The sequence below is a fragment of the Meleagris gallopavo genome, chromosome 16 (assembly GCF_000146605.3).
Source record: "Meleagris gallopavo isolate NT-WF06-2002-E0010 breed Aviagen turkey brand Nicholas breeding stock chromosome 16, Turkey_5.1, whole genome shotgun sequence".
NCBI lineage: Eukaryota > Metazoa > Chordata > Aves > Galliformes > Phasianidae > Meleagris > Meleagris gallopavo.
In genome coordinates this window covers 14722821-14736988 of record NC_015026.2, presented here as the reverse complement: position 1 = coordinate 14736988, position 14168 = coordinate 14722821, and the positions used below count along the sequence as shown (strand labels likewise).

Sequence of the window (14168 nt, the reverse complement as noted above, 5' to 3'; positions counted from 1 at the left end):
AGGGGTGTCGTCAGCATCCCTAGTGGTGTTCAATAAATGTGTAGATGTGGTACTTAAGGACATGGTTTAGTGGGCTATATTGGTGGTAGGTGGATGGTTGGACTAGATGATCTCAGGGGTCTTTTCCAACCTTAATGTTCCTGTGAGAGATGTGTTGGTTCTGGGCACAGCCCAACTGCTCAGCGCTCGGCTGGCCGCCAGTTGGACCCATCCCTGAGCAGCAGAATCATCACTGCTCTGGGAAGGAGCTCTGCTCTCCACCTAGTCTTGAGCTTACATGGCTCAGTGACTCACTTTGTGCTCTTAACACCGAAAAAAAGAACTTAGAACTGGAGGACTGAGTTTCTCCAGGCTGAGAACATATTTAAAGATGTAAATGAAGGTTTTGTACAGATAAACTAAACATCTAGAAAAGAGGGAATTCTTTAGAGGAGCCACTTTGTCATGTTCCCCTTTGTGAGGGTCAGGAGCAGCTGAGTTGCTTTACTTAATGATTACTGACATCTGGAAGAAGTATGCAATGTACTGGGCTGCCTTTATCGCAGAGGAAAAGCAGTGGAATTTACTGCTAGAGATTCTTCTGCAATTCTTGCCATTATGGAACCATAGAATGTCCTCGGTTGCAAAGGAGCACAATGCTCATCCAGTTCCAACCCCCTGCTATGTGCAGGTCGCCAACCAGCAGACCAGGCTGCCCAGAGCCACATCCAGCCTGGCCTTGAATGCCTGTAGGGATGGGGCATCCACAGCCTCCTTGGCAACCTGTTCCACTGCCTCACCACCCTCTGGCTGAAAAACTTCCTCCTCATATCCAACCTAAACCTCCCCTGGCTCAGTTTAAACCATTCCCCCTTGTCCTATCACCACTCATCCTTGTAAACAGCCATTCCTGTGCTGGGGGCCCCAGGCCCTGGATGCAGCACTGCAGATGGGGCCTCATAAGAGCTGAGTAGAGGGGGACAATCACCTCCCTCTCCCTGCTGGCCACCCCTTTTTAATGCAGCCCAGAACACAGTTGGCCTCCGGGCTGCAAACGCACACTGCTGGCTCATGTCCAGCTTCTTGTCCATTACTCAAATGAACTTTCCAACTTTCTCTTGACCTTCCTGAAGAAAAATAAACATGATAAACATGTTAGACATTGGAGTTCACAATCTTTCTTGCCCGAGATGCATTTAAAAAAAAACAAACAAAAAAACGACCATTAGTTGGACTGACTTTAATTCCATTATGAAAATGGGAAAGGTGGACAGCTGAAATTCCATGAAATTCCATGACAGTAGCAGAATATCTGGCTCTGCAGGCTTAGTATTTCTCAATTTGAAACTCTTATTACAAACCAGAAGAGAAAAATATCTATAATTTCTGAAAATCTAAATTCTCAGCCTTACTAATAACTCCAGGCAGATAAGGGAATACTGTATACAGGCATTACAGAACGAAAGCATTCCTTCCTCAAAAACAGCAGAGGGAAGTTCAGTGAGGGATGCTGCACAACAGGCAGGGCCAGAATACTTTCTCAGGAGACCAAACTTTTTCTTACACCTTTTCTGTACAAAGTGATGTTTCAGAAGTAGAAAGTACTGCCTCTGATTCTATACTTGTTGAGTTACGAAGAGAAAATGATACAATGAGAAGGCAAAAAGGACCCAGGTTCTTCTGACAAGCTCCTGTAAGCTAGAATATTTGGATAATTAGAAATATTAGTGACAGGTGCAGATCTTGAAGGTCCCTCTTGTAATTTGTATTTCTGAAACTGAACATACAGGTACGATCAGGTAAGTGACATTCTGTCTGTGGATAAAAGATGAATGTTACTGGCATTGGTTCTGACAGATAGGCAGTGGGGCCATAAACAGGATCTAAGTGTGTTACAGGAGCAAACATGCATCACTAGGATACATCAGATGACTTATTCCTTCTCACTGCTGTGACGCTTCCCTTGGAAGAGATCATATCACTGCCACAGTGTAAGGAGAGTTTTTTCACCCCTAGAAATGGAGTGTGGGGCACACCAGGTAAGTGGATGCCATGTCTGAGATGCACTGATGTTGCTAACGTTAGTGCTCAGTTTGATTTCCTAAGTCCTTGGCTACCTGTAATCTTTCTCTTGGTGGAATGAGGATTTCCAGAAAGAAGACATTCAGATATTCAAGGCCAGATGTCGTACCCACAAACCACACCTGCCCTGCTGACCTGTTCACCTGAGTTGTCCAGACAGCTGGCTCAGCTTTCCTTCAGAAATTTCCTTCAGAAATAACATCAAGTGAACTGCTTTCAGACCCTCCAAGTAGAGTGATGCACAGGGAACAGGCAGAATTTACTGGAAGGAGAGTAAGGGGGAGTTGAAGAAGTGCAGGAATCCAGTGCATCACAGACTCTCAGGAACTAGGAGGCATTTTAGGACAGCATCTTCCTGCAATTGAAATTAATGCATAGGAACATTTCTTCACAGTTTGCATGGCCCTTGGAAGTTAATACAAGTGCTGGCTGAGAAATCTGCCTCCTCTGACCTCCCCAGCACAGCACTTTTGAGGCTGGTTCTCCTTCCTCTCAGAACTAAACTCATACTGTGACTTCCATTTGATGTAAGTAGTCTGCAATTTTTGGGATGGATGCTCACTCAGGAAAGAGTTGTGACTGTAACACAGACAGTAAATTCAGAGTGCTCGTTTACACGATTTATTTGCCTGGTGAGTCACATTTTGTTAGCCATACGAATTGTTAAAAAGATTCGAGCTGTAATTTCATGACAAAGAAAGTGCCTAAACTTCCATTCAAAATCCTTCTCTCTCCACCATTTCCAGCCTTGGTGATTCTATGATTCTGTGATTTTGGTTTGCTCAGCTAATATCTCCTTACACTGATGTATCAGAACTAAGGACAGGAGAACAGTGTTTGTGAAGGATGAAGCAGTGTATAATCATATTATTTCTTACTGTCTCTGACTTCCATCATCTCCCTCTTCCTAGATGAAGGGAGTTCTGTTCTGTGTTTTCCTGGCAGTAGGAATTGGCAGAGTCCACATGGACAGGCAGAACAACAGTTCTACATGTTCAGTGCAGGGTTCTTCTTCCATGAGGCATTCCCAGGAAATAACAACCTGGGAACATATACCTTTGTGGGCTGGAGCTATTAAGGGTAGCCAGAAGTGGGGCTGGGCAGTGCCCATCACACTGACCAGCTCTCCTCCTTGTTCCCTTGCACTTTCTCACCTGCCTGAAATGGTAATTTTTCATTCTTCTAAGCACATTCCCTGGGGGGACCCGTCATTCTGTTTCACATGTCATCAGTTTAAACCTATTTTTAAGGCAGACAAGAATATCTCTGTCATCTTCTTTCTGCTGGGACTTGGAGAGTTCAGGAGTTGGAGAGCTGAGAAAATGAGATTTCATTGAGTTTTGCCCACATTAATAGAAAGTAATACACACTGCATTGGTCAAATGTGCTTTGTTGCCACCACTAACTTCTGGTTGGAGCAACTGTAGCTCATGCCTCTTGTCCTTCAAGCAACTGTGGGCTGTGCTCATGATGTCTCCCAGCACAGAGTGGCTCTTGTGGGCTACTTGGCCTTATCACTCGTCCCAGTCTGAAGCAGGGAAGGCTTTGCCAACTTGCCTCTGGAGATCTGGGAAGCAGAGGGCTCAAACACAGCCAAAGTAATCGTGGCCAGGGAAAAAGAGCTGTCATCTCACTTCCATTCATGAAACACCAAGGTTGGAAAAGATCTTCAAGGTCACCAATAGTTCTCACTAAACCATATCCCTCAACACAAAATCCAAATGTTCCTTGAACACTTCCAGGGTCAGTGTTCTCTGAACTTAGGAGACTGAAAAGTTTCTTTTACTGTTAAAGATGTGATTCCATCTGCAATATTAGGTTAAAACCTAACGCTGCAGTATCTGCTGAGAAGGCTGAGATGCTAGTTTTGTTGGCAGGCTCACCATGTGAAAAGGCAGAGATTCCACAACTAGCTTAAGCTTCACCAGTGGCGATACCCTGAGGGGAAAGTCTGCAGTTAGTTTTTACATGAGAATAAGAGGAACCCAACACAGAGTGTTATGCTTTTTGTTCCGTAGCAGAATTCCAAACATGGAATTTCACATCCACCTCCTCTCTAAAGGATGGGGGAAAGGAGCTGACACAAAGGCTCTGGGCTATTGCTGAGCAGTCTGCAAAAAAAGAAATCCCTTTCATCCCTGTCATCCCTTTGCTACTGCCTCTTTAGAAAATACACTGCATCATAAAGGTACTATGAAACCAGCACATTTCTTTTTGCTGACCCTTGCCCTGAATCATAACTGAGCATATGTAATCCCCAAACAACAGAAGAATCCTTCTATGGATTAAGAGGATTTGAAAAACTGTTGTAATTTGTACTGATGTTGAAGTATCACACCTCACTCCTTGCCAAGTGCCACTTTTATTGATTGGTCAGTGGCTGAACTGCAGCAAATACCAGCCCAGCCCTGGCCATCGTGAGCATCACATCCATGGCTTTCTGGTGAGGCCTCAGGTGATATGGGAGAAAGTGACCAGAACAGCTTCATTCACAGCTGTACACACAAACCACCTGCACTACAATCCCAATGCATCACTTCTGAAATGATGGGTTATGAAATTTCATCATGGGATTTCAGGTATATTGGCTTAGAAATCTTCCTCAACTTTTCTTGGTGTCGAAACGTACGGCCTTTTTTCTGGGTAAGACCCATGGGAGGCAGATGGATCTGGAAAAGAAAATCCCACCAGTCAGGTGCAAAAGGAGATGTTACCAAAAAAAAAAGAGAAAAAAAACACACATACACAGACTATTTCACTGAATTTTCAATAATTCCTTCACACTTTGAAGAGGGCAACCACTCTGTTTGAAGTCAGGTTATTAGATTTCTGGGCAAAGAACTCTCTGAGGATTGATCAGTGGTGTGACTCTGAGGCCTTAAACATTGGGTTTTGTTAATTCTGGTTTGCAATTTGCAATCAGATTGTGACAATAACACTGCTGAAGTATATCTGCAAGCAGTATTCCAAAACAGCAAGACACAGAAAACCTGTTAAGTTCCTGAGCAGAAGTCTGAAAGCAGTATGCTTTCCTCATACCTAGCCAGCAAGCCACATCTGTGTCTAGAAATACTGCCTTCTTATTGTCATCATCATATATACCATACAAAAATGCACAGCCAGTGTCATTGGTTCCAGAAGCTGAAGGGGCAACAGGTAACAGCTCCTCCTCTGCCTGACAGTCCTTATACAGTGGGAGTCACACAGCTGTATGCCCCAAGCAATGGAAAAAAGGTCAGTGTCAGCAGCAGATGCTATTGCTGCTGGAGCTTCACCCTTTAAGACAGTGCTTTAGGTGCAAATAGTAATAAAGGTACTGATGGCTTAGTTTATATGAGAGGACTGATACAGGACCACCCCTTAAGGGTTTGAAATGGATGCAAAGCATATGTTCTCATGCTCCTTTCTAGGATCACAGCTTGCCAGATGCTCGCTGTTATTCTGCATAGTAGAGAAAAAGAGCAAGCTGTATGTGCAAGACATGCTAAAAGTGAAGGTATTTTAGGCAAGCATCCAATAAGATGCAAATTAATTTGGACCACAACCACCTTGGTAAGTAACATTTCTTGATGTGAAAATGTAAACTAATCAGCAGGAGAACAAAGGCAGTGCCTTTGGAGGGCAGTGTGGGAGGCAGCGTGTAGTAATGCCGACAGGAACAGCTGGACACTGAAGAAACTATACTGCATGGTGCAACAGATGACATTGCTGCACCTTCACTAATTTCCCTCATCTTGGGCAGGTTTTTCTCTAGGGACAGGTGAGAAGAAGCAGCAAGGCAGGAAGGTGTTTTCTAAGACCTGATCTATGCCAAGGAGAATAGTTACAGGCAGCACAGGCCATGAAAATGATTAGGTCTATGACACATATAATGTAATTAAATAGTTTTATTCCGTTCTAGTCTCTTATTACATGAAAAGATGAACAAATGGATTTAATTCTATTACCATCTTTCTCTGCAATCCATTGAGCAGTGAAGCTGCTCACACAGTGACAGTCCCCAGAACTCCTCTCACACAACAACAGCGGGGTTTGACTCCTAGAGAGGAAACAAGCTGACTTACAGCAAGTGGGAGAGAGTGTCTGCATGCACCTGGCTTACCTGGCTCTGATTTAACAGAGCACCTGAACACAGGTGGGATGTGTGGCATGATGACAGTAGTATGGGTTTATGATTTGAGTGTCAGGGGGAGCTAACGAGGTGCACCTGTGGTGAACAGACATACTCACAGGTCTTGGGTAGGGGATGTTGTAGTGAAGTCCAATTTCTATTCTTGCTTCACATTCTTCTATGCACTGCTGAATCAGCTTTGGATCTGTCACCTAAGATAACAGTGAGTTAAAAATTAGTATTTTGTACAAATACAAAAATCAGCATTTCAAAACTCAAGCCTTTTTATTTCTTTCCCTTCCTCTTTGCAGTTCCAAGGATATGATGATAGAGTTTTTCACATCTGTACGTCTGAGCTCAATGGCACTAAGTAGCAGTACCCAGAGGCTATGAGGACTGAGAGTAGAGGAGGGTTTTACTCAAATTTGGTGTTTTCTCTGTAAAAAAGACAATACGTGCATAAACTAGCGCTACCTCCATGAAAAGCCACACTCGTGCATTCATCACGATGCAAGGCAGAAAGGGAAAGAGAAGGGTGACATGAGTGTCATTCTGTCCTTAAACTCACACTGAAGTCAGAAATGTATTGTTCATCTGCACTTAAGTGTGATTTTTACATCAGCTGAATTTAGTCCTGCACTGAATTGGACTACAATGCCTGCTCCAAAAATAATGCCTCCTATTTCATTTTGTTTCCATGTGACAGACGGCAGCAGAGGACACGTGACAGAATGCCTCCTAATTATTCTCAAGGAAACGACAACAGCTACAAAGAACAAAGTAACACTATTTGGTAAAGAAAAATCTCTATCATTTTTCACAAGCATTGATGAATGTCAGTGGGTGCCATTTTTCCAGGTGGAGGAGTTCAGTGACACCACTGTCATTCATCCACACTTCCATGTCAGATACCATTCTGTCAGAGTGCCCCACTCTGTCAGATTTGTCACACAGCAAATAAAAAATAATGGAGTACTGGTGGGAAGGTTCAACCTCTGCTGCCATCCCACCAACAATCAGTGCTGCCTCCAATAGAAGGCACAGCTTTCAGAGCATCCTGCTATCAATTTTCTAAGTCCCTCTTTTTTTTTTTTTTACCAAACATTGCCAGGTTTCATCAGTAGCTGTACCAGATATGTTGACAAAGATTAAAGAAAATCACTTCGATGTAGTTTCTACAGCTTCATACAAATCAAGAGATTGAGTTGTGTCTTTTAGTGGCACCAAAGCAGCCATTTCTTCAGTGACATTATATTCGTTATAATACCTCAAATGACAACAAGTTGAACCATAGCTGTAGCATCAGCACCTTTATCTATCACCAAAAGTTAAAATTTGAAATTAGCAATTCTACTGTCCAAATTTCTTTTGATAGATGTTCCTGTTTCTTCACTTCACCTGGCTACAGTCTGGTGAGACAAACCAGTGTTAGAAAACTGGATTTTAATCAGGACAAATTGTATCTGCCACGCTTTCCATCCATTGCTCAATAAACTCACCATCAGTCAGTGGGTGTGATGTTTTTGCTATCAGATTTGCTACTTCTACAAGCTTCTATATTAGAGTCTATCTAAGGTGTAACTTTAGAAAAAAAAATGTTGAGAAGACATTCTTTTCAGTTTTGCTATTTCTCTTTACACAACATTCCTTGGTACGCACTGAATTTGCAGCATGTGTTTGCACATAATTACTTTTCAAACAGTACTCCTTCAAATCAGACACAATTTCCTTGCAAATTAAGCAGTGCTGTATTAGCTGTCTTGGCAAAAAAGTACTCCTCTGTCCATTTTTTGTTGAACACTCATCCTTCAACCATAATTTTTCATTTTTTGGGACTCTGTTTCCTTTGGAGATGGCAGGAGGTTGGCTGAGTCCTTACTGGCGGTGGTTGGATCAACTCACCGAGCAGCACAGCGCACAGCACGAGCAGTGCTCATCGAGGTGATGTGGCTGGCCTTCCTCAAGAGTTAATGAAGATCTCAGAGGGGTTGACTTTTCTTACTGAATTTCACCCCTGAAATAATAAATTGTAACTCAAATGCACCTTAGAATGTGTTTGTACAGGCATTTATGGTGAAGGAAATTTGGGAAACCATTTCTTATATTCACACCTTGGGATCCAGCCAAGGAACATGCATAGCACAACAAAAGGAGTCAGAAACTGAAACCTGCAATGACACTCACTTACATCTTTGTTTTTTCGGAACAATGTTTTGGCTTCTTTTATAATGTACTCCTTCTCTGCAGCAGTTTCTTCCGCCCGTCCCGATGCCGACTGCCATTTCTTGGCTATCCGGAATATCTTGCGGTAAAGGCCCAGCACTTCTTGTCGTGTGACTGCTGTCATCTGAAACAAACCAACACCACAAAAGCCCCAATGTATGTCAAAGACCACCACATGTTCTGTTTTTCTACACAATTCAATTGGCTTAAGAGTATTTCCACCACATAAAGAAAGAACTGAAGTAGCTGTAAAAAGCAATTAGCTGTTGAAACCTGAAGACCCAGTCCAGCAAAATATTGGCACGGAGACTTAAATCTGCCCCAGAGCAGGCAGCCTGAGCACTTGCAGTGCTTTGCTGAACCAACCACCAGCTCAGGAATGGCCACGTTTTCTTTCACTGCTATTTTGCAACAGGCATTGGGCGAGTCACCGAAACTCTGAGGTGTCCCAGTTGTGCTGTAACAACACTGACCCTGTCTGTGCTAGTGCCTTCAGATCTGTGAGTCACACACACAAAGGCAGCACTACAGCACTGCTGAATACCAGTATCGGTGTGCGTGGGGCTGCTGAATCACGGCCTGAAGCTCTGATTGACCACTGAGGCGAGCAGTGAGTCAGCCATGGGAGCACAGGTGAAGGCAATTCAGCTGTGCTGCAGGAAGGGGCGGAGCCTGGCTGCACCTCTCCTGGACCCATTGAAGAGCTGACCAACAGTGGAGAAGGGTCTCTGATGGAGACCCACTCCACTGGAGTTTCCCACGTGAGCCCAGGATATGGGTGAGTGTACCTATCGTTTCTGTTTTCTGCTTTGGTATAACAACATCATAGCCAAGCTCTCTGTTATACCTGAACATCTGTATATTCATTAAATGCACACTGCTATACCAGAACGTTGGTATATTCATTAATTGTACACGGTGCCAGATGTGAAGCAGCTCGTTCGCTGCGCTACTGCAGTATGTAGCAATGATTCAGCCAGAGTCTGATGTGATGAAGAGGTGATGAAAGCAATGTTATCTGAGCATCACAGGAGGCAGACCGACAGTGAGTTTAGGAAAGTCCTGAGCGCCCCAATTTTTGGAGAGCTGGCTACCTGTTGAACCCACACTCCAGGTGTGCCAAGAATCTGTGTCAGAAATGAAGAATGAAATCCCATTCTCGTTCTGTGTAAATGAGTACTTTGTGGTGTAAGCGGTGCCACTAAGACAGATCCCACTCCACCTGGATTAGATTCACCAAAATGATGACTTTAGGGATTGTCAAAGGTATTTTACTGTCCCTGAAGGACAATGCAGCAGCGCTGCAAAGTAAGTGCATGAGTGCAATGAGGAATGAATGCTGAGCACAGTACCTGACTGGGCTGTCTCGAGACCTACTTGCCAACTTGGAGCTCCAGTTGCTGAATGTACCCTGACATCAGATCACAGCAGTTAGAAGCAGGGTCACCACTGGCCTCTGGGAAGAGAAGGCCTTCCATCACCTTGGTGTACTGCAGAATCTGATTCCTAAAACATGCCCCCGCATTATTGCAAGAGGTTTGGCAACTTGGATGTTTCACTTCCCTGTAGTCTGTAGTAATTCCTGTTTCTGGGGAAAGCAAAGAGTGTTCAAGATGAGGCCATACAGCTCTGAGAGATGATCCCACCAGGGCACCCGCCCTTACCAAGAGGCACAGTGCTGACCCAAAGACACAATTTGGTGCTCTGTGCTTGTGGCTAAAACTTCCCGACACTTCACTCCCAGCCTGTTCTGCTGTAAGCATCGCCATCACCTGAAAGCTCCTTGTTTCATAAACTCTGCTGAGGATCTTAAATACAGACATGAAATTCTTTCTCTGATTATTGAGAGAACATTTGTATTTCCATACTTTAAAATATTTACCTAATCATATATTTTCCTCCACATACAAATTGATTTCTCTTAGCCAGCAGAAACTATTTCTAGTAAATATGTAGGGTATTTCCAGGGAGCAAGTACCTGCAATAGAACAGACAGGCAGCCCCAGCTCATCAATCACTTCAGAACAAATGCTTCACTTTATTAACTCTACAGCTCAAATTCTGGTAAAGAAATAAAATCAATCATACACAAAACCACACATGCACTTGTATCTTAGAAATCATTGCTTCCTGCTGTGTTCTTTTCCAAACAACAGCAGCTTGGTTACAGGGCTGCCCCACAGCCTGAGTCCCACACCACGGCCTCACCCTCTGCTTCTGTTCCCAGGTGTTCTCTGGGAGCTGCTCACACTTGCAGCTCCCCAGTGCTAATAAACGAGTGTGCTCTTGAGAGCTTCCATTTAGGTTTTCACATAATCCATAAAGAAAAATAAGAGGAATAATTTCAGGGGAAACTAAGTTTTGAATAGATATTCCAATTGCATCAAGTTCCTGCGGCCACAGCTCAGGACCTGTACCTCAGAGCTGTAATCACAGTTTATACTTCTGGACCTTAAACATCACAAGAATCTGTTCATTAAGATTTTGCCTGGAAGTTTAGGAGCAGCATTCTTTTCTGCCATTGTCTGCTTCCTCTCCTCCCCCTGGAATTTACTTCTCTGTTCTGCAATGTCTCGGTGCTGGAAGAGACACAGGGCTGCACAGCCCCTGCTGCAGCACTGTTCTCTTTCCTGCACGTGCGGGGTGATAAACATGGCAAGCAGAGCTCCACATGCCCTCAGCAACCAGCTCCTCCTGCAGCTGCCTTTAGTTAATGATTTCCACAGCTCCTGCACAGATCCATGAAGGTGTGAGGAGCTCTGTGCCTCCTCCTCCAGAGCCAAGAACAGACAGGACAAAATTCAAAGCATGGGTCAGACTCTGACCTCAGAATGCAAAGAGAGAGTGATTCCACAGAGAGAGAAAAATTACTTTCAACCTAAAATGTGAAGAAGAGATCCATTTTTTTTTGTTACAAACAGAACCCACACCGACAGAAGCATATGGAAGAAAGTAAGGAATTAGTGCAGGTAACACTACTTGTATTAGTTTTGTGGGTGTGCAGAATGACTCTGAGTGGGACAGAAAGGAGTTCGCAGCTCTGGAACACAAAGTGGATGTTACAGTACTTTCCCTCTAATGTGCATCTCACGGTGGCCACCACTTGTGTCACTGTGGAATGCAGCCCACAGATGTTACCCACAGGTACTTTTGCCATAGAGTACAGAGCTATACCATTTGCTGAGCAAATCTCGGGTGTTTACTGCAATACAGCAAACAAGGAGAGGTCGAAGGTAGGTCTGCAGTGTGCCAAGCGGTGGGTTGCAGGCTGCTCTAGGGCAGGTGAGTCAGCAAGCCCCCCAGGAAGCGACTGCTGGATGCTGAGGCACAGCCCTGACCACATGGGGCTGTGTCCTTCTTTTCATCTACCTGCAAACCCGTTACCAACAGCCAGGTCACGGCTCCAAGTGCCCCACTGTTCCCAAACCTGCAAAGGCGCCTTGAGCTTTCAGGAGTTACTGCACAATGGAAATGCAGGTTTTTTTTTTGTTGTGTTCATTAAAACAAGTAGTCCTTTAGACTACAAAAGGTAAAAGCAAGTTTCTCTTTCAAGAAACAAACACACATGCCTTTGGTTTTTTGGATGGTCAGTGCAGAAGTTCAATGACCTGAATAACCAGTTGAACACCTGTCTTCTTTTGCTATTTGCAGGTTTGCATAACATTTAAATTAAAAGCGCATACAAAAACAAGGAAGAGAATCTGTCAACTGCACTGTGAGGTGACACCAGCAGTCCAGTGTCAGATGGGGGCCAAGTGGCACGGACACCTGTTGGCGAGCAGTGAATTCACAGTGTGGGCAGCCCTTTCCCGACTGCACGGCTCCTCTGCTGTACTACATGTCTGTTTCATGTCATCCTTCCAAGTCAGTCATTTGCTACTCACTTTAAACATCAAATCTGCAAGCAGGAAGCGCAAGAAGGGCTTTAGGGAACAAAGGGTGAAAGCTCAGAGGGAAAAATGGATATTTCAAAACAGATCTTTATTAAGATCTAACTAAGCTAATTAAGGCGTGCATTAGGAACACAGATGCTTAATGATGATGCTGAAAGCATATCTGCCCAAAGGAGAAGGCAGGGAACAAAACGCTGCGTGGAATCCCCTGACAAGGGAGGTTTGAGCTTCTCAGGTGTGAAATGTTTTACCTGGCGGCAGTACACCCTCTGCCTGACACCTGGGTCACTACTGGCAGGGTTGCTCTGCAAATTGCTGGGCTAACTGTGGAATGAAGTGACGTAATTCAAAAGCATAATGCATGAACATTACGGTATAAAACATGATCAGCTTCAACCTGCACAAGAATCTATACCTCATATTTTTAAATGCACTCCTTGGCTAACATTCATTTAAAGAGATGCAAAAACCAGTGCTTAGCCAAATGATAGCACTCAGCTAAGCAGCTCATCTCCTGCTGCTAACACAGCAATAAGGCTCGTTTCACACCCACACACAGCAACAAGAGGTCAGCAATCTCGCCCTCGGGCACGTTTCTCTGGCACACTGTGGCCGGTCAGGGAGAGGAGGGCCCAGGCTCTGTGACAGCTGCACACTGAGCTGCCTTCCAGCAACACTGAATTCTGGAATTCACCTTCCATAAAAGTAATTCTGTTCTCTCTTACTCAAATCAGAGACATGGTGATCTATGACAGCTATGTGCCTGCAGTCTGTACCTGGCAAAAAACTGTGTTTGATTTCCACTGCTTTCCATTCTTAATGGAACATTTACACCTTTTTCTTTTATAGATTCAGACAAAACCAAATAATAGCAAGACTTCTATCACAGCTAAAATATTCCGTTGTCATGTGGTGAAAAATGAACTAAGCTGGAAGATCACTGTTCCACACTACATCCTCATTTCCACCAGTGATACAAACCTGCACGTTTCAATAAAATTCCACCAAAGACCAATTTGATTCCAAGCATTTCTCATTGTTTGCTACAACCATAAATCTCAGCAAATTTGATGACAGAGCAATTGAATTGAGTTGTTCAGTAATGACACCAGAAAGAAAGCAAGATGGCTTTGGAGTGGCTGTCTAATTTGTAACACCATTACCTTGCTGCTGGCAGGCTGAAGTGGTTTGAAACACCAAGTAACACCTCTCACACAGCTGAAGTCTCTGTGCCTGTGCTGCCTTTCTGCTGCTTCCTGGGAGCACTGCCTGCACCTGACTGCCCTTTCAGCTCCCTTCTACAAAGGGGCTGCCTGTTGGTGTTGCCTTTTGGTGAGAAAAAGGAAACAGAACATAACAAGAATGGAATTAAGTAGTAAGAGTGAGGGCTTGGATTTTATCACTGGTTTCCCAGTGCAATTTCAAACAAATGAAATTGCATAAAATGAGGATTCTATGACATTCTCTTTATTTGAATAAACAAAAGTGGAAACCCTTAACTTAACTCATCCTTTTTGAGCTCGCCCCTAGCATCGTGCAGCCTTGCCACTCATTTCAGAGACTTAGAAATGCCCTCTCACGTTTAGCTCTGTTAGTCACAAAGGGAAGAAGAGGTTTTAACGCAGTGCAATACACGCAGCACAGAACGCACAGCTCAGCTCCCCGCGGGCCTTGCTCAGCCCGCACGATGCTCACAAGCACCCAGAGCGGGGCCGCAAAGCCCACCTGTTGCTCACGGACGCGCTCCTCCAGCGCCCCGCTCGGGGCCGAGCTCTGAGCACCTCCGGCACGGCACCGCGGTGCAGCAACTGCGTTCCCGGCAGCGGTCCGCGCTGCTGCTGCTCCTCGGCCGCTCCTGGGGGAACGCGGCGCGTCGTGCT

At 44.5% G+C, this 14168-nt stretch overlaps 1 protein-coding gene across 4 annotated transcripts; it reads right to left on the bottom strand.

Moving 5' to 3' along the window:
* Positions 1-1204: 1204 nt before the first annotated feature.
* Positions 1205-14103, bottom strand: LYRM1 (LYR motif containing 1). 4 transcript variants are annotated; one of them, XM_031555888.1, is made up of 4 exons: positions 14014-14103; positions 8361-8519; positions 6292-6384; positions 1205-4730 (listed from the first exon to the last, which is right to left on the bottom strand). In XM_031555888.1, exons 2-4 carry the CDS (start codon positions 8517-8519, stop codon positions 4614-4616), a joined length of 369 nt encoding a protein of 122 aa, XP_031411748.1. In that variant the 5' UTR covers positions 14014-14103; the 3' UTR covers positions 1205-4613. The 4 variants fall into 4 exon arrangements, with proteins under 4 accessions (XP_031411748.1, XP_003210884.1, XP_019476454.1 ...); XM_003210836.4 differs by lacking the exon at positions 14014-14103 and adding an exon at positions 13452-13638; XM_019620909.2 differs by lacking the exon at positions 14014-14103 and adding an exon at positions 9748-10219.
* Positions 14104-14168: the final 65 nt, after the last annotated feature.